The sequence below is a fragment of the Oryzias latipes genome, chromosome 18 (genome assembly GCF_002234675.1).
Source record: "Oryzias latipes chromosome 18, ASM223467v1".
Taxonomy (NCBI): domain Eukaryota; kingdom Metazoa; phylum Chordata; class Actinopteri; order Beloniformes; family Adrianichthyidae; genus Oryzias; species Oryzias latipes.
The window spans coordinates 13,175,876-13,203,270 of NC_019876.2; the positions used below are offsets into that span (position 1 = coordinate 13,175,876).

General features: G+C 40.2%; 1 protein-coding gene across 1 annotated transcript in view; it reads right to left on the bottom strand.

Moving 5' to 3' along the window:
* Positions 1–681: 681 nt before the first annotated feature.
* Positions 682–27,395, bottom strand: part of m1ap (meiosis 1 associated protein) — a 33,698-nt gene continuing 6,984 nt past the window's right edge. The window contains exons 5-12 of the mRNA XM_020711635.2: positions 9,859–10,008; positions 9,634–9,793; positions 7,464–7,605; positions 6,528–6,585; positions 5,954–6,096; positions 4,434–4,549; positions 4,170–4,242; positions 682–1,806 (exon numbers count right to left, since the gene is read on the bottom strand). Coding sequence (XP_020567294.1) covers positions 1,597–1,806; positions 4,170–4,242; positions 4,434–4,549; positions 5,954–6,096; positions 6,528–6,585; positions 7,464–7,605; positions 9,634–9,793; positions 9,859–10,008 — 1,052 coding nt within the window. The 3' untranslated portion in view covers positions 682–1,596. The remainder of the gene's footprint in view (positions 1,807–4,169; positions 4,243–4,433; positions 4,550–5,953; positions 6,097–6,527; positions 6,586–7,463; positions 7,606–9,633; positions 9,794–9,858; positions 10,009–27,395) is intronic.

Below are 27,395 nucleotides of genomic sequence, written 5' to 3' on the forward strand. Positions count from 1 at the left end.
AAACCGAGAATTGTGACACTCTTAATATGCGTACACAAAATAAAAAAAAGACTCATTTGAACCTTTCCAGAAACTATATGAACCAGAAAGAAATACTCTTTCAGAATCAAATCTGTCACTGTGTGTTTGTGTGTGTCCTGTTTAAGTTTGGAGCTTGTCGTTTCTAATCAGACTAAAAAGTGAGTCTTTCAGATTCCATCCATGAAGCCCAAAAAATGCAACAAGAACGTGTTAAAAACGCCATTTTCACTGGAGTGGGTCTTTAACGATTAGTGATTTATTTAAACACTTTATTTTTAATATGAAAACTCAAATTTAATTAAAGGTAATGCCTTGATATTCTTTTTTTTTTTTTTTTACTGCAGACACTTTTCTGTTGAATTTTCTTGTATTTTTGCTTAAAAAACATAAAATCTAGTCAATATTGTGATGACATAATTATCTTTAATTCAGATTTTGATCAGCAATAGCCAAAAGTAATTTAAAAACGTTTAAAAAATAGTTTTTTAGGTGTTTAGACATGATTTAAATCAAAGCGCACAGGCTATCAGCAGCTAGGATCCCCTCATTGTTCATTTTCACGTCATGTTTTATTTTTTTAATCCTCCGCTGGAAAATCTGTGGGCGTTCAAAAGGTTAAAAGTTTTTGTGGTTGTAGCTTGTAGAAGTAATGTAAAACGGTTAATAAATGATGCTTTTATTTTGGTCACAGCTCATAAAATAAACAACATGAGTTTAGAACACAGGAAGGTTGTGTCACCTGAAGGGTGGAACAGAAACAGAACAGAGACTCCAGACACTCAGTCAGAGTTAGAATGCAGCAGAGAAGTCCAAACCAAAGTCAGACAGGAAGTGTTTGGCTTGCAGCTCTGAAAATGAACATGGCGTGTTTCTGACGGCGTCACGGTCAGGATTCGACGCCCTTTGACCTTTCCTTTTTGTTGTTGCTTACAGACACCAGTGTTGTTCTGCCTGAACTATTGGATGAAGGTGGCGCGCGTTTGCTCTGCCTTTGGCGGCTCACGAGGATGAAGGAGAGCCAAAGGGTGGAGGGTGGCAGAGCTGAAGGTTCAAGTGAATTCTCCCTGCAGACAAAAGCGCCGTTGTGGCTTTCACTGGTGAATGCGGAACTCCTGTGACATCACGGCGTTGTGCCGGCGGGTCGTTGGTGGCATGGGGGCGGAATGGCGGGATGCTGATTAGGTGTGTGTGTGGCTCTGGAAACATAGACCTGCATCAATGCTGTCATTGTTGGGGTTTGCTGTCAGAACAGCGTCAAAGTCCTTTCTTATGACATTTTCCGTTTTTGCAGACGGGACCAGTTTTTGTTGGGTGCTCTGTCTGGAGGGGGGGGCGCAGAGGGGCCCCTCTGTCCGCCGCTTCATTCCCATTAAAACACTAAAGCTGTGCTCACACTGGGGTTTAAGGGCAGAATGGAGAGGAATGTGCACGCCGGCTTTTGTGGACGTTCACCGAGCAACTGTGAGACGTTCCACACAAACTCTTTAAAAACAACATGAACGAGAACTTGGAGACGGTTTGGGTGACTGTGTGGGTGACTGTGTGTGGGAATCGGGCTCTGCTCTCTCTGAGCTCTTACTGCATCCTCGCCGCGCTGTTGTCGTCACCGTCCTCGTCGTCTGGCTGAGTCGGGCGGCGGCGGCGGCTGCAGATGAAGCTCAGAGCGGGACGCTTCGATGGAGGAGGTCCCAGGAAGGAGGAAAAGGAAGAGGTGGAGGGGGGCAGCGGGGCCACCGTGGCCTTGACCTTGCTGTGCGATCCGTGTTGGCGCCCTAGATTTTGCAGCTGAATGGAGACAGTTTGTGTATTGTTAATTAAAAAAAAACACAACTGAAAAACAATCGTCAGTGCGGCGTGTTTTTGTAAACTTGATTCAAAAATGAGAAAAACTACAAGAAGGAAAAGAACAGGAGAGAGAGGCAGTGGATAGGTTTGCGTTTTGCATTGAAGTGAAGTATTTGCATGTTTGCAGTCTTATCACAGATGAGTCACAGCCAGCATCTGCATGGGAGCTGATAACTGGGACAGGAAACACGAATTCTGAATAATCCCATCTGCTTTATGACATTCTCTCTGGATCTAAAGCAGCTGTTTCATAGATTTACACTTACGTACAAAACTTAAGGGAGTTTCCACCTGTCGCCATGACAACAAAGCTAAGATTAAATTTTAAACGATTATTTTTGTTTTGCTTTTTTTTTTTTTTATATAAATCCACTTCACCTTGTCAGCTGGTTCTGGCGCAGAGAGAAGCGGACAGAATCAGCTGATTTTTGTTGTGTAAGCAATTCATTGCTGTAAAGTGTTGCATCTAAAAAAAGGCTGCTTTTCTCCGCCTCTGAATCAGCTCCAATGACATCAGTGGTGTAAACGGTGGAAGAGTTCCTGCAGTCGAACAGACGGGAGCTAAAGCTCCGCTGTTACAGGGTTAAAAAGATTCACATGGAAACTAGAATCTGAGGAAAACAAGAACAACAATCCTCCTGAAACAAGGTTAGTGGTACGTCAATATGACGTTAATGTTGACTCGGTTGGAGTTTGATTCCCAGCATATCTACATCCAATTCACCCACAGAAACACAAGAAATGGCCTCCAAGTGACCAAATGAACTTTAGCTACACTCTCAAAATAAAAGATTTCTAAAGTGACATAAAGATGTAGAGTCATGATAACTCACATGAATGCGTTACCATAGGCCAAGGTAGAGAAATATAATATACGTTTTGACACAACAACCCACCTTTAACCCTTGTGCTATCTTAGATGACCCCACCCTTACATTGACGTGTTCTCCCTACCATGACAAAGGTGGATAAAGGTGGAAAGATTTCATGTAATCCATGGACACCAGTGAAGATCACAAATCATTGAAGAGAAAAGGTTCAGAACACTGTCTAGTGGGTCTAGATGACCCAACTCCCAACGTTAAAGTGCCTAGGATAGCACAAGGGTTACAAGAATGAATATGAATGTATTTGACAGAGTTAGACGACGTCCTCAGTGATGTTTGCTGCATCAAAAATGTTTTCTGCTTCCAAAGTTGTTTTTTTTGAGAGCTAAACCTGATATCACAATTATCACCATCTATTTATCAACCACTTTCTTAAATGTTTGAGACTGAAACCTAACATGGGTGACCATCCAATTATGAGTGAACAACAGTTTGATTTGGGTTTCATTCCTAATTCTACCCTTCTGGAAAACAGCTCGGTGACGGCTCACAGCAGGATGGCGACAACCACAAACCCAAAAGCTGGCTGTCTACTTAGTTGAATAAAAACCAAACATTTGTATATTCTTGTAGAAGCCTAACACAAAAACCCCTAACAGCAGTCACATCATAGTAAAGAATGATTAAATAGTATGGAAGTTCTGTGAAGTCCTCCTGTGTTTGTGTATACATCTGCATTTTGTGTTGTGGTTTTTTGGAAGGCTGCAGAGAAAACATTTTTCACCTTGTGACCTTTAGTGTAAAGTTATAGCTCAGTTCCTTGAAGGAACTTGTGACCAGCAGATTTATGATCCGTCTGTATCCTGTTGCTAAATGAGCTTCTGTCGGTTTCATTTCAAGATCCGGAGGATTCAAAAACACAGCAACAATTTATCCAAAGAATCCCTCACAGCCACTGTTGACACTGATGACATGGACACACAGAAACACTGATGTTTTTTTTTTCTTGAGAGCTGGGTGACTGACTATCATGGAGAAGCAGTCAGGAAGTCATTTCCTGTATCTGTTTTGCTTGTTCCACATCAGGGAAAACATGAAATTTGATTTGAAAAACCTAAAAAAAACGGAACTAAAAAGGATTTGTAATAGATTACTCTGAATATCAAAAGCAGACTCTTTCTAAATGAATGCGCTGCACATCAAAATTAGAAAAGGTTCCAGAACTGACCACAAAAAAAAGGATGCTATTTTTGCAACCAGTGTTAAAAAAGGTTGAACTGTCAGTAGTCGCTGCATGCTGACACCTAATGGTCAAAAGATGCAGTGGATGGCAAGAAGGAAGTTGATTGCCGCTGTCTTGATGTGACTGATAGGAAGGATGACCTGTTTTCTGTGGAACCCTGCCAGGGGCGTCACTCGTTTTATGGCGTGCGGTGGTGGGGCAGAAAGAGGCGACCTTTGCCCCGCCATGCTCACCTGCCGCGCCGCTCGGTTCTTTGGTCCCTCAGGTGTGTGAAGCTGCTCTCTGTGCGGAGCCGCTGACTGGACTCTGGAACCACAAACACACTTCTTTGTTCTCATGGAATCAGACTTTCTCATTGAGAAACGCAGCAGCTCTCACGATGACCTCAGTCTCCGTTTGTTTGTTGTGTTTGCAACAAAGTGAGTCAGGTGAAACTTCACACAGATGCCAACGTGATGGATGAGAATGCAAAAGTTTTCCTCCCGCTTCATGCTGACCTGTACGGGTATCGCGGCTGTGACAGCAGACCTCTGCTCCTCAGGTGCTGGTACAGGTTACTGCAGAGCGCCAGCGGGTTTAACACCAACTCCTCATCCAGCTGAGACAGGCAGCCCTGAAACAATCATGACCTGGTATGAATACCAGCTTCATGGCATTTGATATCAACCTAAAACCCATGTGGATTAGAGCTAGTGTTTAGTTAGTGAACATTTTTAGTTTTACTATTTTGAGCCCAATGTTACCAGATTTTAAAGACCCACGTCGATTGAAATTGTCTTAACATGTTCTTGTGACATATTTTTAATAATGGAGCACATGTATATAAAGAAAATGAATAAAGAAAGTTGCATTTCGGAATATTTCTTTATTCTAATCGCAGTAAATCAGGAGGCGAAATACTGCAGTTAGAAAAAGGATGTATTTATTAAGATGTAGAAAATACAGGTGGGTAAAAGGAAGTGGGGGTGGGATTGCTCTGTGGCAACAGCCCCACCCACAACTCAGAGATTAGCTAAAAAAAACATATATTCCATAAAATTAAGACTTTTTTAAAAAAAAATTAAATATTAATTTTTAGACATGTCTATTCTACGAATAGTTTTTTTCTGTGTGGATTTTTTACCAAAGCTTCTTTGGTAAAAAAAAAAAAAAAAGTAATGAATTCACAAATTTCCTGTTAAAGAACACGAGAAAGCGGCAGGGGAGGCACCAGCAGCTCCTGCCTTCCCTGCGCTTTACTGTTTCGGTCTTTCTATTGTCATAAAAGATGCTTTATTTTTAATCACTTGATTTGCTTATATTTCACTAACTGTCTGGTGATGTTGGTGCCAGTTTGTGACTCATTTACTGCAAAAAATGTACATTAGATTAACACTGGATGAGACATGCAGTACTCGTGCCTCAATACCAGAGAATGTGACACTGCAGCTAAAGAACAATAGAATTAGTGGTAACAAGTCAAGTGCAGCTGTCTGCTTATTCTTTAATATTGTTTAGCATTATTTTCTAAATGGAGGATTTCCTGTCTAAACTCAGGAATTTGTGGAAACATGTCACTGACAATGATCTCCATTGAGACAGAAAGACTTTAAAAACTGGAAGAAAAAGAAACAATTTCCACAAACACCCATTTGTTTCTTCAGGAGTGGCCCAGGGACTTCATTTATAAGTCAAAGTAAGTCAATAATAACAATACTGGTGATTTGTATTCCTATGCTACAGTTTGTGAATGGAAGAAAAATGTTGAAATGAAATTTATAACAACACACTTTAACTGTTGCCAATCAACTGGTGAATAAGTTAATGTGTAGGGTTCACGTGTTTGTAAATTGGACTGATGACGTCAGTGCCTCACCGTACGTCACTGCAAATGAGTATTTTAGTACCTTCAATTCCTACTAGTAATTTATTTACAAAATACCAATTTAAGCGCACAAATTGGAACTTAATTGTGTGGAAGACGAGGCTGAAACTTGATTCAAGTTTCCAAGGAAAGCTTAGAAGGAGTCACTGTGACCTGCACAGTCTGCATGGCATCAGGGGAAGGGTCCTGAGCAGAAACAGGCATTGAGGAGGGCAGCATCAGTTCTCTGGAGGCGACAGGCTTCAAGAGGAAGGACAGAGACATGGACGGCTGGAGCAGATAGTGAGAGTTCACACCTGTTTGAACAGAAATGCAGACTTTTAAAGTTTGCCTTTGGCTAATATTAAAGTCCCACTCCGATCATCTTTTGTTCTATTTTAAAAACATCCCCAGTGGTCATGTAATTATGGTTATTTATTATTCAAATGATCTTTTATTTAATTCTAATTTATTTTACCCAAATCCAAAAACTCGTGTTGTTTCTTGGACAAATACAAATGGAGCAGAGCAGGCAGCTTGTAGCCCACCCAGTGTGTTTTCTATGTCACAAAAAAACGATTTTTTTTCTTCTGCTCCAAATTCACAAAGATTTGAAGAAAGAAAAACTCAGAAATGCTATTTTAATCTGACTAAATGTCTTCCATCATCAGAAAAGACACCAAAAACAAATGTCGCCAGAGTGGGTATTTAATATATTTCAGTTTCTGTAATCCTTACTCTTACAGACCTGAGGCTCCAGCTGCAGAACTTGGATCAGCCTGCAGCAACAGGAACAGGTCCCGAGTCTGGAAAGAGCAAAGAAACTCATGAAATAGCGGCTTTAATGTTCAGAAAAACACAGAAAGGTATTGAGAAGGGTAACAAACAAAACTGGGTGCTATTAAGAAAGCAGGACAAAAATCAAAAAGTTGTTTTTTTGTGTTCATGTCTAAACGTAGTGTCTGTTTAAAGGAGATTTGATATTGGGTAGAGGTGAAAGGTCATCTAAATCTGGTTTGGACAAAACAAGTGACCCCTAGCAAAAAGTTGACTATTTAAGTGTATAAGTACACTTAGTCTATACTAAAATGAAGGTGGGATACTTGAAGCTTACTTTTTATATACTATTGTAAACCTAAATGTTCCAGTGTAGTCTGAATAAGTATTTAGTTACTTCCTACACTACACATACAAGGTCTATAGTAGACCTGCTATACTTATAGTTGAGTACACTTAATAAAAAGAAAAAAAACTTCAAGTATTCTACTTTTTTTGCTAAGGGGTTCATTGAAAGTGATCATTTAAAAACCCAAAAAAGTGCTTTCAGTCTTGATTTCCTCCTACCAGAAGAAACTCATTAATGAGGATATATTATCCGATTTTATTTAATTTTTTTTAAATAAATGCTCCATGCTTGCTTGGGAGAAGAAAGCACTTATCAACATATATATATATGTCACCTGAGGCCTTATTTCTGGCTGATCAGAGCTTGTTTCAGACAACAGCGCCCCCAAGTGCACAGCTTTTGTAACTACATTAGGTTTCCAGTCAATTTGACTAATTTAGAGAAAAAACCAGAACAAAAGGGGAAGGTTTTTTTTAAGAGGTTACATGTGAAACATGACTTCACTCTGTCACGGTCAGTGCTCACTGATGGAACAAAAAAAAAAAAAGCCAAACCCACTCTGAGTGTGTGGCACAGAGCGAGGAACAAGTGGTGGTTGGCCTCCATCTCGTCCCAGTCCAGCTGCCAGCAGGTGGTGGGGCGGATGACCAGCGGCAGGCCGTACAGCACACTCTCACACACGCCGTCCGCACGCAGCGTCCTGCATCAGAATCATATCAGCATCACTGAAAGTAGACGCTAAAGTAAACAATCACCAAACGGTCAAAATGCAAACCCATGACATGAGGGCGGAGGCAGTCACTCACATGTTTGCATAGAAGCTCTGACAGGATTTCAGACCGAAGCAGGACAGAATGGAGGGTAAACAGAAACGTGACTTTCTCATGACGACGGAGAGAATGCAAACCAGTGGAAACTTTGCATCGAAGTGCTTTGTTTGCTGGGCAAACATGTTTATACATGCAGTGTGTGCTCGCGTGTGAGCATCATTGACTATATGAGAACTGGAGCGAGTCAGCATGATGTCTTCCATAGAAAAACGGTTTACTTCTGGCCACAACCAAATGAAGTCAAAGTCAGTTGCCTTTTTTGTGCAATATGGACATTGCCATGTTTGAACCAGAAGTCATCAGCGAGCAGTTGTTGTCCGGGTTTGTCTGAGTCGTTGTTTCTATGGCAACCACTCTCGCCAATCAGGAGTGAGCTTGTTGGAAGTCCACATCCCTGCTACTGCAAAGTGGGCTACATGAAACCTGTCAAACAATCCGAACGGTCGAAGAGAGACCACATGGTTTTATTGAGACGTCTGATTGGTCAGTTTATAACTTCAACAATTTGTCCTGCAGAAAATTTTTTTTACCATGAAAACAAATTAGTATGATCAAAAAACGTGTTAAAAAAAGGTAGCAGAGCAAGGATGATTATTCTGACCAATAGAATGACTGACAGCCGTTTATTTCTCTGTAGAGGTTTTTTGGAGCCAGTGGGTACTTCCTGTTTGGAACGCAAGGGGAGGAGTCACTCAGTCTAGTTCTAGCATACAGTCAATGGTATCTGCATGTATGTGCCCGTGTATGTGTGTGTGTATATATATATTTATATATATATATATATTTATATATATATATATATATATATATATATATATATATATATATATATATATATATATATATATATATATATATATATATATATATATATATACACAACTATATATAAAAAATGATATGAGCACTTTATTCTTTGGAAAGTGTTTCCCTTTTCCGCTGTCTGTATTTATATTTAACCCCTTCATTTCTGAATTCATTTATTCAGTTATCTAAAAAATATTCTTCAGTCGCTTTTCCATTTGAGGTGATGCTAGATGAAGTGAATTTTTGTGTATTAGCAACATACAGCGTGAAAGCTTAAGATGCTGTAAATTCGAATTCCCTTAAGAAGTCATTTTAAGGGATTAATAAAGAGCAGTTTAGGTCTGACACTGATGACATTTCCAAATGCTTTTCGACAGACTAAAATGTGAGAAACCATTCTCTTGAAACAAAGAATCAATAATAGAAAAATAGTTAAAAATGCAGGAATATGTAACTTAAATGGCCTGAAATGTAAAAATGAAACAGTTTTACAAAAATATTCTTCTGTTATACTTTTTGGCAAAAGAAAAGAGCTTTTATTTTGAAAATCAAAAATGTTTAAAAAAGATTTATGCTTAATCTACAAATTTATAGGGAAAGACAAAAGCTTGATTATAAAATAAAATGTTTTTAAATCATTTTAAATGCAAACAGATCAATAATTTGTGTTTCCTCCAAACTCTTACTATAAAAATCTGCCTCTTGTTTTTCCTTTTTCTTCTTTTTTGTGAAATATTTCAAAGAAAATGTGCTTCTCCAACCTTTCCAACACACTTCGACCATGCAGCTGTTTTGTTTTTTTCTGCAGCTGGTTGTTTGAGATGTTTCTAAGCATCAGAGCAGAACAAAGGGGGCTTTGATGTGATGGACGGATGTAGACTTTCTTTATTAGAAAATGCTCCAAAACAGATATTTTCCAGAAAGGAGCCATTCATAGAGGGCAGGGCTTTTACTGGAAATGGGGGCTGGCCGCAGTCATCGCCTCCACATAATAGAAAGAATATTTTACATATTCAAATGATTACAAAGCAGAAAAATATACGCATTTGGATTTCATTTGTCAGCGAAGAGCAGGTGTGCATCACACTTACTTGATTGCTTTTAGCTTTTGTGGTGCTGAGCTCTGATTGGTCGAGCCTTTAGCTACTGGCAAGAAGTCTCGAATACTCTCCGTCTTCACTCCAAGGTTGGGGGTTAGGGGGATTAGGGCGGGGCTTATAAGACGCTCCTGCATGTCACATTTGACACACACTGCACAAAACAGGCGATCATTTAATGCCCCAAACGTAATTTATTTTTAGTCCAGAGTTTCTAACCTGGATTGGGATTATCAGAAGGCAACAGGAGGTGGAGATGCTCCCGGTCTCCTCCTTGCTCCTGAAGCCACACTTTTAATACAGTCTCTATGGCCAGAACGCTGTTCTCCACCCGTTGCAGCTCCACCTCTGTCCCCAGCATCAGAGAGTCTGCAAAAGAGAACAAAACCAGTTTTTTTTTCTTTGTTTTTCACCTTTCTGTACCCGCTGTAACCCTTTTTTGGGTCCCGGATAGGCAGGTTACACTCTGAACACGTCGCCAGACTGTTGCAGGGCCACTCATGTGCACCCTAACCCTAACCCTAACCCTTAACCCTAACCCAAACTATTTTATACCTGCAAAGATTTAAAACCTTCATATTTTACCAGGTTTGAAGTTGTTTGAATGTATTTGTGCTCTAAACCTTTCCAAACTTTTCTTTAAATCACCACAGTTGACAATTTGTTGTCTAGAAATAAGCAAATTGTTATTAAAATGAGTCCAAATCCTTTTGAAAAACTTTATTTACATCTAAAAAAATCTGACTACTTTTTGGCTTATTTATAAATTTGTTAATTTGAGGTTCATTAGAGAGGCTTTCATGGTCATCATTTTGGAAACAAAAGAAGTGGATTTATGCTTTAAGACTAAGTGCTCTAGTTTTAGATTTCATAAGGATCCTTAAAGATGGGCCTATTTGAAATAAGATCGTATTCTGATTTTGTTCTAAAATGAGTCATTTCCACTCATTACACAGGTTTGTCACGGTAATCGATATGAACTACAATTAGGAACCTGAAAACCTTAAAAAACACAAACCTGCTTAGAAATAGCATGAAAATGCTGTTTTGGGCTGTATAGCATTCAGTTTAAAGTAATTCTAGTTTGTTTTGATGATTAGTGTTCCTTTGACTCTTAGGCTACCTCTTTTTGCAGTGCACTACCAATTAACCAATAAAGCATATAACTGGACTGTGGGGGTGAACCAGAGAAAACCCACACCTGCTCTGGAAGAACATACAAACTCCAAAAAGACAGAACCCAGCTGGGATTTGAACCAGGACCTTTCTGCTGCGAGGCAGGAGTGCTAACCACTACACCAACATGCAGCCCTGGAACACATCAAATACTTTTTTTCTGGATTTCAACATGCTGACATGTTCCGACACTAGGTGGCAGAACATTCAAAGAAATTTAGTTCTATGGTTTGAACTCGTCATCTGAAGATTTCTGGCTCTTTGCTTCCTTTTAACATCTTTAGTAAGCTAGGTAGAGATCAAACTTTAATTAGGAAAAGCATGAAAATTCTTTGGATTTAGACCATTTTTTTAACTTTCCGCCAATCATGAAAAATGATCCTTGGAGCACCTTTTCTCACATCCTCCCTTTGCTCTTATTCTTCGCTGTAGGAACATTACCGCAGACTCAAACCTTCTAAAAAACAAAACTACATCTTCTGTCTTCCTTGTTGGCTGATCCTTTATCTCTAACACCCCATCAGGAGGAAACTAATGGGAGCAGAGGGAGGACAGAAGATCAGGAGGTTGACCTAAGGGAGGAAAAGTTGGAGACAGCGGAGAAGACGAATGAAAAACAGTTTTTACTTCTATTGTCTGGGAGGAATCGAAGGACTTAAAATTCCAGCAGCAAAGTCAAATCGTATATCGCTTCTACTTTAACAGCAGACAGAACGGAAACCGACTCTGATTTGGTGACAGAAAAAAACTTTTAATCTGAAAGGGTGAGAGTTCTGCTGATGGAGACGTGTTCTCTGATCCAGTGTTTTTCAACCAGTGGGCCGTGGGAGATGGACAGGTGTGCCGTGGGAAATTGCCCTCATTAACTGATCTAAAAACATTTCCCATCTCCAGGACATCAGCTCTGTGTTCATCCAAACAGGCCCTGATAAAACACTGAGTAGTTAGGAATATGAAAGATCATAAAATACTTTTTTCTTTGTGTTTATTTGATTCTGTTAAAGACATTTTGAGAATTTTTTAAGAATGACGGTACGGCGATTTAGACGTTTCAGACGTTTTCGAAAAAGTCCCGCCCCTTTAACTGTCTCCGCCAATCATTCTTAGAGGCTTAATCACACGTCATCAGTCTGACCAATCAGAAGTGGTTAAAGTCTTCACTTCCTTGTTCTGAGTCTGCTCATAAAGTCGCTCAGTTCTAACAAAAATACCAGCTAAAGCTCGTCTTTAGCGGTCTTGAAACCACAACGAACACACATCTAACAGTTTTTCAATCTTTTAACTAAACTTTTATTACATCTTTTAGAAAAGACAGCTGCAGCTTCCAGCTTTTTCTGCCACAATTATCACAAAAATGTATTTGAGATTGTGTAGGAGCTGTAGATCAATGAGTTTATCCTTTATTTATCAATTTTTTTGGATGCTGGTGAGCCGCAGGATTTTTGTCAAGGTTAAAGTGTGCCGTGGCTAAAAAAGTTGAAAAGCACTGCTCTGATCCCCGCCAGAGAGGAAAATGACAAAATTCTGTGAATCACAATGTGAAGATTAAAAAAGGAAAACTTTGGTAATTAAAAAAAAATATGAGTTAGTATTAAAATTACACTGAAATATCAATGCAAAGTGACTTTAGAGGAAAAGTATAAGAGAACAAAATGGAACCAATTCAGATTTAATATCAAAAAGTGTGACGTGGATATAAAACAGGGCTTGGGGTCTTTTGGAATGATGGAAATTTTGAAGAAAAAAAAGGGCTCTATAGATGAGAATAAAAAGGAAAAATCGATTTCTATTTCTTCGGATAATGTCAACCTGAGTAGAAGCAAAGGAGACACGAGGAGAGTCAGATATAGAAAGAAAGAGAGAAGTGATCGGTAAAAAAGCCAACACTCCGAGTGAGACCAAGAGCGGATGAGATAAAGAAGAGATAGAAGGGAATGTTGGATGATGGATGACGGATTGCAATAATGACACCACTGTGATTAAAAAGTGTGGGGGTAAAACTCTTCTCAGTGGTGTTAAAAAAAACTTCTTTTGAGAACAGAGAGAAAAGGTGAAAGTAGTTAACCTAGATGGGAGTTATGAGGGGGGGGTGCAGGAAGGGGGCCGTCAATGTCTCCCCTCCGGGTTTATGGAGAAGAAACGCTTCCTCTGTGTCAGTCTCTGCTGACTTCATTTAATGCTATTCTACAGCTGATGTGCAAGATAAAAAAAATCTATTATGCATTATCTTTATGCGTCCCAGCATTCTCATTTACTCTTTTAGTCCATTCTCCTCTGGTCAGGGACTAAAACTGCTGAATTACATGCTAGGACAAGGAGCCCCCCCCCAATCTGCTAGACTGATTGTGTCTCATTCTGAATTCATATGTGAGGGTTTCATTCTGAAGTACGAATCATTTGATGTCAAAGCACCTTTATGCATTTAGAAAATTTGTTTTGGAAGTGAAGCTAAGTGGTCAGCTAAGTGCTGGCCCTGGCCTGGGTGGCGGATGTTGCAACGGCGGGGGTCTTGGTGTGGGGATGACTGGGTACTCTCCCTCCTTCTTTTCACATTCCACCATCTATTTTAGAAGAACATAAACACTCACCTGAGCACAGGTGTTAGCTCACCTTTGCACTAATAGTTTGCATGATTGAATGAATGAAATATTTCACACTAGTTGGTTTAAAGGCATAAGTATGCATGTGAACACTATCTGTTTTGTGTACATGTTGACATGTGGACATTTTTGCAGCTAACAGGTGTGTTGATAACATTTGTGTGTGGACAGGCCCCGCCCTTTTGTACTACATTTGAACCTAACCGTAATAATAAACATCCAGTAAACTTGCTGCTCTATGCTGCTTCATGGTCTTATCACCCCCCCTCCTATTATCACCCTCCTACCCCCCCCCTCTCTAACATCCCTCTCTCTTCTTCCCTTCTTTCCTTTTCCGTCCTGTCCAACACCAAAGATTTTCAAACATGGTTGAAATTAATAAAGTTTGGCCTCAATTACAAAAGGGGTTTATTCAGTCAGACCTTTGGTTTATCTGAAGACTAATAACCCCTCTTGTTAAAGCAAAATATGTCCAACACAAGAGGCCCTCAGCTCTCATCTGCCTGCCCAGCTGTTGGACAGGACAAGTTAAAAAATAAATAAAGTGGTCAACATGTGATGTTGTGCTACGTTCCCAATGAGCTCAGAAGCGACCACTTTCAACGTAAAGTATGTAAACGCACGTGTATGCACGTTTCAGGCTTCTGCATTCCAAACTCTCACTCAAGAATCTGCAGCCGTTTTCGGGCTCTACATACAAAATGTGCGGCCAATGAACGCATGTTGAAAGTCAAAGCATGTGGAACTTGGAGCCAATCGGTGACACGGATTTATTAGTGACGTAAGGACGGCGTCCCTCTCAATTCACAGAAGTGCCAACCATTTAAAAAGTGATCATTGAGGGTAGAGAGGAGTGAACGTATCTCAAAATCCCCCTCCGGTGAAAATGATGCTTTTTAAGTTTTGAGGAATGTGTGGAACTATGCCAAGTACTGAGCACATCTGATGCAGTCATGTCAGTTCCGCCTGTATATGACGTCATCAAACTCCTACAGTGTACTTCTCGGAAGCACTTAAGTTCATTAGTGCATTAGGACGAGACACATGACTACTGAAGAACAACACATTAGCTTATGTGTTTTCAGTTATGGCAGTAATGTTCTACATTAGAGGCAGCGTATCGAATCTGTCCAACCCCTCTTATACTCCCTGATAATGGACAGTGGACTGTAATGGTGGGAATCCTCCCAAACATCTCCTTTCAAAAAGACGGCAGTGTTTGATCCTTGAAATAGTTGCAGCATCGAGTGTTGGAAAATGGTTTTGTCTTTTAAGTTGAAATGATGAACTTAGGTTATTCGTTCTTTGGTAGAAACATTTTTCTGTACGTGAATAATGGTTTTGAACCACAAAGTTCATGTTTTTCCTCCAAAGAGGTCAGCAGTCAGGCCAGATTCGTTCTATGTTGTTTTAAACTTGGGTCTAGTTTCTATTTGTCTGGTTATAACAGATTTATCTAGATGAATTATAGATTTTAGCTGCATTTTTATTACTAAAAGAAAAATGTAAACATGTGGATAAAGCATCTCTCTTCAGAAGATGCTCCTAAACTCAAAGGAAGCTGATAAATGTCCGTCTGTGGAAATTCCCTCGGATATCAGCACATCCACTCATCCCACTCTGTCCTTGCCTGTCTGCGTGAAGCCTGATGATGAATGGCTCATTGATGGAGCTTGAGACTGTAACAAACAAGACATTGATTACTTGGTCTAAAATGTGGGCAGTCGTCATCAAACCATAGGCTGGGTGACCTAATTGCCTCGTGTCACTTCACTTAAAGCCATGCGGTCATGGAGACAATTAAAACAGGCAGACAGTGGAAAAACACAACGGGAAAAGAGCCGCTCTCTTCTATGGCTGATGAAGAGACGAGACAACAGGAGGTCTTTCAGATGGTTTTGAATTTAATGCTGAGTTTCTTTAAAAATGCATTTTTTAAGGATATCTGGGCAAGCATTTCTTATTAGCCACAGCATTTTTCCCTTTTGATCGATTTAAAATAAATCTAAATCTGCCGTTCTTGCCCAATTTAAAAAAAATCAATTGTTTTTTAGAACATAGTTGTTACAGAGTGGCAGGACCATTGGCGTGGAGCAACCCCGCCCCCTCTTCCCCTCCTCTTTACAGACCAGTGAGCTTGTGGCTCGCCCAGGGTATTTTTTTTTACATCTCTAATAAGCTCCTTTTCAAATTGCATTTTGTTGTCTGCTTCTGATTCACAACAATTGTAAAGTAATACTAAGAAAAGCAATTTTGAGCTTAATTTTTTACTAGGTTTTTAGTCCAAAAGATCAATGCAAGATCTTGTTTAACAGCAGGTCCTCTTTAAGAAAACAATTATTTTACAACTAACTCAGATTAAAAATTATGTTTTTTGCTTCTTCATATTTTCAGATGATAGAAGACATGGTAAAGAAACTTAAACTTAAAAATGGCATTTCTAAGTATTTCTTTATTTAAAGTGTCGTGAAACAGGAGCAGACGAAAAAATGCAGTTTGAATAAGATCGTATTTGTTAGGTAGAAAATATCCGGGGCTCCCTGCTTCAAACTCTCAGTAACGTAGAGGGAAAAAGGGGTGGGGTTGTTTCACAGTTTGTCCCGCCCACAAGGCAGAGGCGAATTTCTAATGAACTCCTGCTGCTCTGCAGAAACTATGTCCTAGAAAACAACAGATTTTGGGATTTTGGCTAAAATCATAGTTAAAAGACCCCCTTTAATAGTTCTGATTAATAAAGACAAAGGTGGAGTTGTTAATGACGAATCAGTCAATATGTTATCCAGTAAAGGAGGGATTCTGTATGAATAAAAAGTTGCATGTGGGTTCAATTATGAAAAGAGAAAGGGAAAAAAAGAGACTTTAATAGATATAAATATCTCACAAGATTATACATTGTGGTTCTTCTGTTGTGTCTTAATGTTTCCTATTTTCTCTTTGTTCATCTGTTTTTCTTTGTTTTGTTTTTTACCTGGAAGGAAGCAGAAACGGTTTCCTTTGGCAGCCAAAGCAAATCAGCAAACTTGTAACTGAAGCAAAAGCATCTGAAACTCCACCTTTCTGTAAAATCAATGGTATTCTTTGATCAATAACAGAAATATCCCATCATGTCGGATATCCTGCAGTGGGTTGATGCAGAGGTGTGAACAGTGTGACCCTGCAAGCATGTGCACTTAACAAACCATTCAAATAATGCCACTGAAAAGCTGAGTATCCCCACAATTTTTCCACCCAGAATGCCCTCAAACGAGGCTTTGCTGGAGCTCCAAATGTCTGTCTGTGCATATTTAAACAGGCTTTGGGTGGGATTTCCTCCTGAGCACCTGTGTGCAACCACACAATAAGGCAAACTAGCTGACTCTGGTGGAAAATTAACCAAATGAGAGATGGAAGAGGAGGAGGGCAAATGAATGTAAGCGTGTGGTTGTAACAGCAGCTGGGAGGGAAAACGTCTGCAGAGAACTGGAGCGTTGTTTTTACACGGAACCCATTACAGAAATATGCAGGAATGGCGTTTATTAACATCCCACAGGAGTAGACTTCACACTGGAAAGATGAGCCTTGAAGAGAGGAACTTCAATGTGTAAAAATCAGAGGTTATTGCCTCATTGTTTAATCTGGTCAAAATTAGAAAGTGTTTATTTGTAAAATCTCACATGCCGGCTATTTTAAAAGCAAAAATTAGTAAGTTAAATCACATTTATTGAGCTCCCACTTGTTTCTTGGAACAGCAAAGTAGAAAAATCTTGTAAAAGTCATAAATTACATTTCCTACAAAAAAGAAGAAATTTGATATGTAGAGAGTGGCAATAATTGTCACATAATCTGAATGAATTTTGCATCAGAATGGAAATCAGAAGTTTTGATGATTACATGTCAATCAAAAGAATACATCTTTGGGAAAAAATATTTGTAATCTTGCTTGTAAACATTATATAAATAGATATACTGTGTGTGTATATATATATATATATATATATATATATATATATATATATATATATATATATATATATATATATATATATATATCCTTTACGCCCCTCTCACCCTCCGCGGGTGGTTTCTCCTCCAAGCTCGGGTCCTCTACCAGAGGCCTGGGAGCTTGAGGGTCCTGCACAGTATCTTAGCTGTTCCCAGCACTGCGCTTTTCTGGACTGAGAGGTCTGAGGTCTTTCCAAGGAGCTGTTGTAGCCACTCCTCCAGCTTGGGGGTTTCTGCCCCGAGTGCTCCAATTACCACAGGCACCACTGTCACCTTCACTTTCCATGCATTCTCCAGTTCTTCTCTGAGTCCCTGGTTTTTCTCCAGTTTCTCATGTTCCTTCTTCCTGATGTTCCCAACGCTTGGCACTGCCACATCCACCAAAACAGCTTCCCTCTGTTCTTTATCCACCACTACAATGTCTGGTTGGTTCGCCATTACCATCCTATCAGTCTGTATCTGGAAGTCCCACAGGATCTTTGCTCTCTCATTCTCTACCACCTTCAGAGGTGTTTCCCATTTTGACCTTTGGGTTTTCCAGTTCATATTCTGCACACATGTTCCTGTATATTATTCCAGCCACTTGATTGTGGCACTCCATGTATGCTTTACCTGCCAGCATCTTACACCCTGCATTTATGTGCTGGATTGTTTCAGGCGCCTCTTTGCACAGCCTACACCTTGGGTCTTGTCTGGTGTGGTAGATCTGAGCCTCTATTGCTCTGGTGCTCAGGGCTTGTTCCTGAGGTGCCAGGATGAGCGCTTCAGTGCTGTCCTGTAGGCCAGCCCTTTCTAGCCATTGGTAGGACTTCTTGATATCAGCCACTTCAGTTATGGTCCGGTGGTACATCCCATGCAGGGGTTTGTCCTCCCATGAGGATCTGTTCTCCAGCACTGTATCCTCTGTTCTCCATTGCCTGAGACATTCACTGAGCACACTGTCAGTTGGGGCCTTGAGCTTGATGTACTCATGCATCTTGGATGTTTCATCCTTGATAGTGGCTTCTACGCTCACTAGTCCTCGGCCTCCTTCCTTGTGGCTAGCATACAGCCTCAGGGGGCTAGATTTGGGATGGAACCCTCCATGCATGGTGAGATGCTTTTGTGTTTTAACATCCATGGTCTGTATCTCTTCCTTTGGCCATCTTATTATTCCGGCAGGGTATCTGATCTTATTGCCCGGGTCTTATTTTTGCCATTGAGCTGGCTTCTCAGGACTTGCCTTACTCGTTGGAGGTATTAAGCTGTTGCAGCTTTCCTTGTTGTCCAGTTTGCCATTTGCCTGCAAAATTCCAAGTTACTAGTAACTGTCCTCAATGTCTGCTATTGTTCCTTCTGGGAGTGAGACCCCTCCTGTGTGGACTACCTTGCCTCTCTTTGTCACCATCCGGCTGCATTTCTCGAGCCGGAATGACATCCCAATTAGGGATACCATCGTCCATCGTGATGGGTGAGTGACATCCCGATGGAGAGGCACGATCGTGATGCCACGCCCCCGCCACGTTGCGAGTCGACACCATAAGCCGCGGTTACATGTGAAAAATATCTTAAAGGGATCAATGGTCGGATTAGAATCCAACCGTGTACATGGGCCCAGAAAAATGTTTTCAGAATATAAAAAACGTTCAGATGGGTCACACTTTCGGTCGGAATAAATCATTCGCACATGCGCAGTAGGGTTTGACAAACCGGAAGAGGATATAAGTTCTGCCGAGCGGCTATTTTTTTCCCAAACTTTATTGAATGTAACAATTCAATACAAAACAATGTTAAACAGCGCCGAGCGGCTATGTACATTGACATGTCAGCTCGTTAATGTACGAGACGATCTTTTAAACGTGCTTTTAATAATGTTACGGTTATTATGAAACACAAATTTTAATCCGTGTGGTCAGTGCTTTTTCTGAACGGAGCCGGAAAGAAGCCAGGATTAGCAGTATGCTAACACGGGCTAACAGCATTAGCTTTGGGTGGTGCTGCAATCTGCTTCCTGACTGCACGTAAACATCTGGGCATAACATCAGCCTTTATTTTGTCGGGACTAGTCCACTTGACTAGTTAAGTGTGGGAGCGGACCACTTCTTTTTAATTTGTTTGTTACTTTTTTTTGTTAAAGTCACTTCCCTCAGTTTATACTGGATCATCGCGGATGAGTCATTAGTTGGGAAATAAAATAAATAAAGTAATAACGTAAAAAAACGAATAGCAATTATATAAGAACGAAAAATTTAAAAATAGCCCCCCCACGACGATATCATCGTCCATCCTGATGGTTGACAGCAAACATTGTCAACGGCCAATTTAGGGGACATCGCCCAACACTAATCCCAATGTCAATACTGTAGATCCTGGTGGTGTGGATCAGGGAGTCAATATCACGCTCGCTCTTAGCTTGTAGTTTGATGTCATACATGTAAAGGAGGTGACTTATGTTGGCCCCATTTCTGAGTCTGTATCCATAGCCAGTCTTGTTGATTATTTGGCTAAGGGGGTTCAGACCTATGCAGACCAGCAGTGGGGACAGAGCATCACCTTAGTATGGACAGTTGTGGACTTCAAAATTTGAAGCAAACCTTGGAGAACTGTTGCAGTTCCTCAAATGACCACTGGGGGCTGGCAACAAAGAAAAGCACCGTGGGGGGGGGGCTTTAAATAATTGATTACTTCCTCTTTCGGCTTCTCCCATCAGGGGTCGCCACAGCGAACAAGTCGCATGGTAAACTTGGCAATGTTTTTACGCCGGATGCCCTTCCTGACGCAACCTTCTCATGCCGGGCTTGGAACTGGCACAGGGGTTGAGAAGGGAACAGGGAGCAGCCCGGAGTCGAACCCTGGTTTCACGGACGGAAGGCGCCGCGAACCAGCACGAGCTAAACCGGCTCCCCGGCTTTAAATAATTGATTACAATTTCCTTTATATTCCTTTGAGTCCCACGTGGGTGGACTTATTCTCGCTTAATAAAAGTCTCCCTTCCCTTTGTGCCGCCCAATCATTAGTTTTTGTTTTTGAGCTGGGCGGAATTAACTGCAGTCAACATGGCCCCTTTTCTTCATGTTTGATTTTGTCGTATAAAGTTGTACAAGAAGTGATAAGGATTGTTAATACATATTTATGTGGCTAACTTGCTTGTATAACAAGCCCTCAAATGAATAGTTGGTGAATTTGGCCTTTGTAACCCTTTAACACAAGAGATGTCACCAAATAACATGTTTTTAGGCGTTCCGTAACTCTTCAATTGTTTATGTGATCTGCATGAATCAGCAGATTCTGATGCGGAGAAAAGTGGCTTTACTAATGTAAAGTGCACCACTTTACATTAGTAATGTGTTGCATATCAGTGCAAAGCTGCTTTTCTCTGCTGGAATTATGTAAATGGCACAAACAGCTAAAGAGGAACACTGGAACTATAGCTCAAGAGTTGAGGGGTTAATGCTTCAATTTGTTTTTCAATGAAATTCAACATTGAGGTTGAGGTTTTTTTTAGAGTTTTGTAGGGTCATGGATTTTGTAGTTTTGATCTAAAGGTGAAATGTGGGCTACAAAAGTGCAACAGCTTGTTTCTAATGAATACACTGTTTCACATTTACCAACATTGGCACTTTCAAAGGGCTGAGTGATTGCTCCTTTTAAGCCCAAAGCAAATGTAGACTTCAGCCGAAATGAGCTGTAGCCTCAGGGGATCGATAAAGTTTCACATTATTATTGTATAGAACCTGACGTATGACTCAGCGTTAGCTTTCAGGACGACAGCTTGGGTGTAGACCAGTGGATTAAAATCCACTTCTCAAGGGAAGGAAATGTTCACAGTCATTCTTTGAAGTCAGTGTGGATTTGTGAGCTAATCTAAGTGTAAGTGTGTGGGCAGTGGAATCGTCCTGAATCTTCTGAAGGAGTGAAAGAAAAAGGGAAACAAAAAGAGCATTACTCATTTAAGGTAGCAGCTTTAAAGATAAAAAAAAACACATTCATTACTCTGTTTGACACGATTGCGAACAGAACACCCAAATTTTTAGGGAATTGTATATGTTAAGTGAAATGGGACACACGGGAAACAGAAGCGGGGGAGGACAGGAACGGTAGCTCCTAGTGGGGGAGGGAAGAATTCCTGCCACCCTTCTGATATGCTTTGATGGAACATGACAGACTCTGTGAAGTGTGGTATCAAGTGAAAAATAGAAAAGAACAAGAAAAGATGTCATTCGATGAGACCACACAGACATGCAGTGCCTCAACATTAACACCATCCACCCACATGGAAAGGTGCAAGAAAAGATTTTAGCTATATGGTTTTAGCTATTTTAAGCTGCATCTTAAGGAACTATGGTATATGCATATTGAAAACATCTCTGTAACCTTTTAAAACCACTTTATACTGCGGTTTCCTCCAAAACAGATAAAAAAAGACAAAAAAATGAAGTAAAGTGACTAAAGGTGTACTAGCTACGGGTGCTTCTGGTTTTTTGGTTGTTTGGGCCTGTGGGCAGGTGTCTCTTGCAGTTCCCTTAAAGAGGGTTCCCACCCCCAATGAAAATTATACTTTTAACATGTTCTTGTGGTATTTTTTTGATGATGGAGGACATATATAAAGACAATTAAGCTTAAAATTGCATTTCTGAGTATTTCTTCGTTCAAATCGTGGTGAATCGGGAGCAGACGAAAAAAAATGACGTTGGAAAAACCTTGTAGTGGTAGTTGACAAGCAATAGCTTTTTTTCCTTTCTGGAGAAACAAACCAATGACAGCTGGACTTTCAAAGGTTTGCTAAAAAGGACCCAGCTGGGTTGAATATAACGGGCTTGTCAAATAAGGGACGCTCATTGAAATTTTATTTAGTATATTTGAGATTTTGGATTCAAACCTCAGCATTTAACCAAATAATCCAAAAGCATTCATCTTGTCAGGGTCAAATCTCTATCATCTTCTGCAAGGACCAAAAATCTGGATGATCCTGCACACAGCATGTTTTCTTTTGTAACTCTACCTCCTTTAAATGTGTTACCAATCATATGACTGTTTTTCTACAGAAGAGAAAACTTAAGCCATACCTGAGTTCATCATGACCCCCTGGAAAATTAGTTCTTAGTCTTTATTGAGGTACCATCATTTTTGTTCAGCCCTATTTCATTGTTTTTTTTGTTTTTTTAAATAATTCTGTTGATCAACAACTCAAAAGTAATGGCTGATTTTGATTTTTTTTTTCCAATAAATTTTAATTTATTGTTACTTTTGAACGTTTCAAGTCTTTTCAGTGAGCATTGTGGACTTTCTTTCTTTAACTGAGGGGTACCAACAATTTTGTCCACCATTGTATAAATATATTCATATATAGATTTATTCATCTGTCAGAAGTCTGAGATCTGCAAGTTACATTTGATTCAGCAGCCTTGTCAGTCTGAAAAGAACAACTCAAAGAAACTCAGAAAAAACAAAAAGACTTAATAAAATAAAACAATCACACAACTACACAGAGATTCATAGGTTTCAAAGCGTTGATATAAGTCAGAGAGCATTTATTTATTAGAAGCCCATCGAGACGACTGTTGCTGTGAATTTGGGCTATTCAAATAAAATTGAATTGAATTGAATTTATTTGACAAAAACAGAAGTGTTTGGCAGTACTGAGCTTGAAGGAATACCACATTGTTCTCATCAAGTTAATTAACATTTCTTTGTGTGCGTGTGGTTACCAAAGCATGAGGTGTGCAGAGAAGATGCAGTCTTATGAAGGACAGGTTGATCTTAATGTCATGCTGATATCTTTAAGAAAACATGTAGATTTAAAGACCCACTCCAAAATGGTGTTTTTAACATGCTCTTGTTGAATTTTTCTGATGATAGAGGACATATGTAAAATAATTTAAGATCATTTTTGTTCCACTGGTAATTTTAGGTTGGGGTTGTGAGGGGCTAGTAAACAAAGGGAACATGGGATATGAGCTGAGGGTTACTTTCGCACCACAACTCACAGGCAAACTTCTGATGAACTACTGCTGCGCTGCAGAAACTATGTCTTAGAAAACAACAGTTCTATTAAAATTTTGGCTAAAAACGGCATCATTATAACTAACACCATTGGAAACGCTTTGAAAATTGATAAAAAATATAGTTAGAATGGGACTTTAAGCCTGACTAAGCCCCTAGTCACAACTGCTCTTACGAGTGGATACGGGCTGTCTGCTGGTGAAAAATAGGTAAACCTGTACGGGGCACACAGGTGCTCGCACAAAACATTAAGGTCATAGACTGCTTGGTGAGCCCCTGTTGTAAAAATTTTCATGCATATGTCTTTTTTAACGGGCATGCTGTAAGCTACAGGTTATAGCGAACACATAGTTTGTGAGGGTATGCCAGTGTCACTTGAGTATGACATGGACACCCAGTGCGTGTGGCATTTGTGCGCATTGTAGGGGCCAGTATGCGCACCTTACTAATGACTCGAGTGTGGGGTAAGAACACCCTATGATAGCATCACCTGCACGGCATAAGTACTTACATTAGCCTCAAGAATACTTCATGATACACTTACCATACGGACGACAATTCCACGTTCCATTATCAGCGATGTCCGCTGAAGTGGCCACACGAGCCTAAATAGAACTGCGAGACACACCCACACTCCCCTTAAGATGCTGCTAGTCCTCTGTACAACCCCATGTGTTCCCAGATAATCCAAAAACCCATAGTACCCCTATGGTTTATCCCACCATTCAGGTGCATATGACTAAGGCTTTAAGTACAGCTAAACACAAATATAGTTGACCTAAAACTCTGAAATGAACTTTTTTCTTGCATTAACTCTGTTTCATTCAAAGACATTAGAACCATTTTAATAAAAAGTAATCTGCTTCTCCATCTGCATTAGGCGGGGCTTTGCTGCCGTCCAAAAGCACAATCAATGATAGACCTTCAAGACTCAAGGAAACGTTGGAGGTTCAACAAAAACAGGATGCTCAGAGGCGTTGGTCTCCAGACACACACAAATGCAGCATTTCCTGCTCCCATGATCTTCCTTCCGACCTTTGCTCTACTGTAAATCCTCAAGCTTGTTTTAACAGTCGGTAGTTGCCAGTGTATTTTTTCATACTGTAGTTTTTTTCGGGAGGCAGTACATCCAAGAAGGTCACATCCTGGCTGGGCAAGCTAATCAGGTTGGCTGACATTCTGGTGACAATAGCAGAGGAGGTAATTGGGGAAACTGCTGGACTTCACTGATGATAACAGCCACCTCCTGCACACCAGAGGAGCATGTTTAGTGCATGGCTCCTCCCTAGGTATGGGACAAACAGACTCAAGAACTCCTTTGAACTTTACTTAACTCACCTAGAGAGAAGAATGAGTAGAGAACAGGGTACTTTTTAAATCATATTTTATTATTCAATTTCCTAAAGGAGTCTTTCCAAAAAGATCAATAAAGTCCAGTCTAATGTCTCAGTCACAAAGCCATTATGACTACATATGGGCGATCTGCAGGCAAACAATGGGCAAACCTGTAAGGAGGCAACGCAGGTAGACTGCACAAAATAGCAAGGTTGTCAGTTGCCAGTTGGGTAAACACTATAGAGTGAAAATGTTCATCCACAGTCTGTAGCAAACACTTTTACAACATGAAAGGGTAAGTCAGATGAAGGAGGTGGGAAGCAAGCATGTTATACAGATTTTTCCTCATTCTAATTCCAAAGAGGCCTGTAATGCTACTCTTACACCAGGCTTGGAAGCGAGTATTCGGGTGACAGCTTCCAATGAAAATTCTCTGGATACGTGCATTTGACGCACATAGACTTTTTCCGTCCATTTGCAGGCTCTATGTACAAAAAGTAAGGCAATTGAACGTGTGCTAAAAGTTAAACCAGTTAAACTTTGACAAAAATGGCATTCTGTTTGGGTAGTGACATAATGTATAGTGTTCTTTTCAATACCAACCATTCAAAAAATGATAATGTGAAAGAAAAAGGCTGGAGCAAGAGTTGCCAGATCTGCACTGGTTTGACATTTCGTACCAAGACTCTTCCAACTGTGAGTACATGTGGTATCAGGTAGTGACCCTTGACCTTTGTGAACACCACATGCTAAAAGTGCGTACAAAAACCAGTGTTTAGCCCTTTCTTGAACGCCCCACACATGCCCGGCGTGTACGTAGCATTAGTGGTATTCAAAGGATAATTTCGTCTTCCTTGTGTGCCCTGTATAGGTTTGTCCATTTTTGGCACACAGAAAGCTTGTATCTAGTCATAAGGGCAGTTGTGACTAATACTTCACTACCAAGAGTTTGGTGTAAGAGCACTGTACGACAGCATTACTTGTACGTTCTAAGTCCTTGCAACTTACATAAGTGAATACTTCATGATACACTTATAACAAGCACGACAATGGAATGTTCCATTTTCAATGAGCCTTAAAGAAACTGCAAGACACACCTGCACTCACATTAAGATGCAGCTTTAACTAACTGATTGTCTCTACGACCCTTCACGGGCCTTGACAACCCGAAAACTTGACCCTGTCATGTTGCCTTTAACCCCGTTAGGTAGTTCGAGCAGGCAGGAGGGGGGCGTGTCTGCAGCTGTGAACGCCGACAAGAGTCTGTTATGGGATGGAATATTTTCTAGAAAGACAGTCAGTGGCGATCTCGTAGGGGGCACATGAACGCCCCCCAAAAAGCCTTTTTTTCTCCCCTAAACTAAAACCACCCATTTACACATAAAATGAATTAAATTTGCGTTAGGGCGCCCATACTATACTGTCACCTTGTTGCTATGATGACCGTATGTTGCGCTGTCTGTGTAGAACACACTGGAGGGGGGGTTGCACGCAGGGGAAAACAACGAACAGGTTGATGGGAGGGGCGGGGCGGGGCTTAAACTCACCGTTTATGATTCCAGACACGCAACAAACTAACAGCTGCTTCCATAAAATTAATATAATGTACTGGGTTTACTGGATTTATAGAAGAAAAAAAAAGAAACAAGTCTGCATCAAAGTGAGTTTGTTTTCATTATCTCACTTATCTTAACTCTGGGTGTTTGACAGACGGAAAAGTCTATTTAAGGTTGTGTAAAATGGACAAAAAAACAAAGGAAACATAACGCTCATAAATAATAAAAATGAATTAAAACAAATAATTACATAAATATCCTGACAGCATTTTGAATCAATACAAGTATTGCCAAATGAACTATCGCGATATGTCGGCAAAAACATTTTTTCTAACACGCCTAGTGTTGCGGCTCCCTGTGCTTTCATCTCAGTGGGAAACTGATTTGAGAGGTACAGGTTGCCGACCCCAGCCTTAAGTCAAAGACTTAGAAAACTACAGAGCAAAGTCTTTATCATCTTTGAATGACTTGCTGCAGTCCAAAACATGGTGAACCACACCTGCATGCTGTGATTGTATTTAACTTGATTAAATAACTCTAAAACCGATGAACACAAAGCTTGTATGGAAATTAGAAATGTCAAATGATCCACTAAACTACATCCAACCATGTTTAAAAGTAAAATTTGGGAAAATGAAGGCGTTTGGTTTGGGAGGGCTTGGCTTTATATTGGCCAAAGAAGACTTGGATTGAATAACGCATACACAAAGCCTTTCTTTAATTATAGACAATACCTTATTAAATTGACCAAAAAATAGGCTGTTTTGACGCAAATTTAATGTTTGTATATGTCATCCCTAAAAGTATTCTTTTTATTGCTGACAATAACCACAGTAATTAAACTCTAAGGGGAGACAGTAGACATAAACACACCCTGCATTTCTGTAAAACTAACAGATGGCACACACATTAGGTCGCCCAGCACTCAGCTGTGAAGAGAAAACACCACGAAGGCTTAAATCCTATTTTCATCTCCGATCCAACAAAACAATTCCAGTAAAACAACTGCATACACAGCATTAGCGTTCTGCAGCAGATCTGTTATCAACAGGGTTATGAAAGGACATGCATCAACAATCTGGAGTGACTATCATGTTTTAATCACTTCTGAGAAAACTGCAATGGC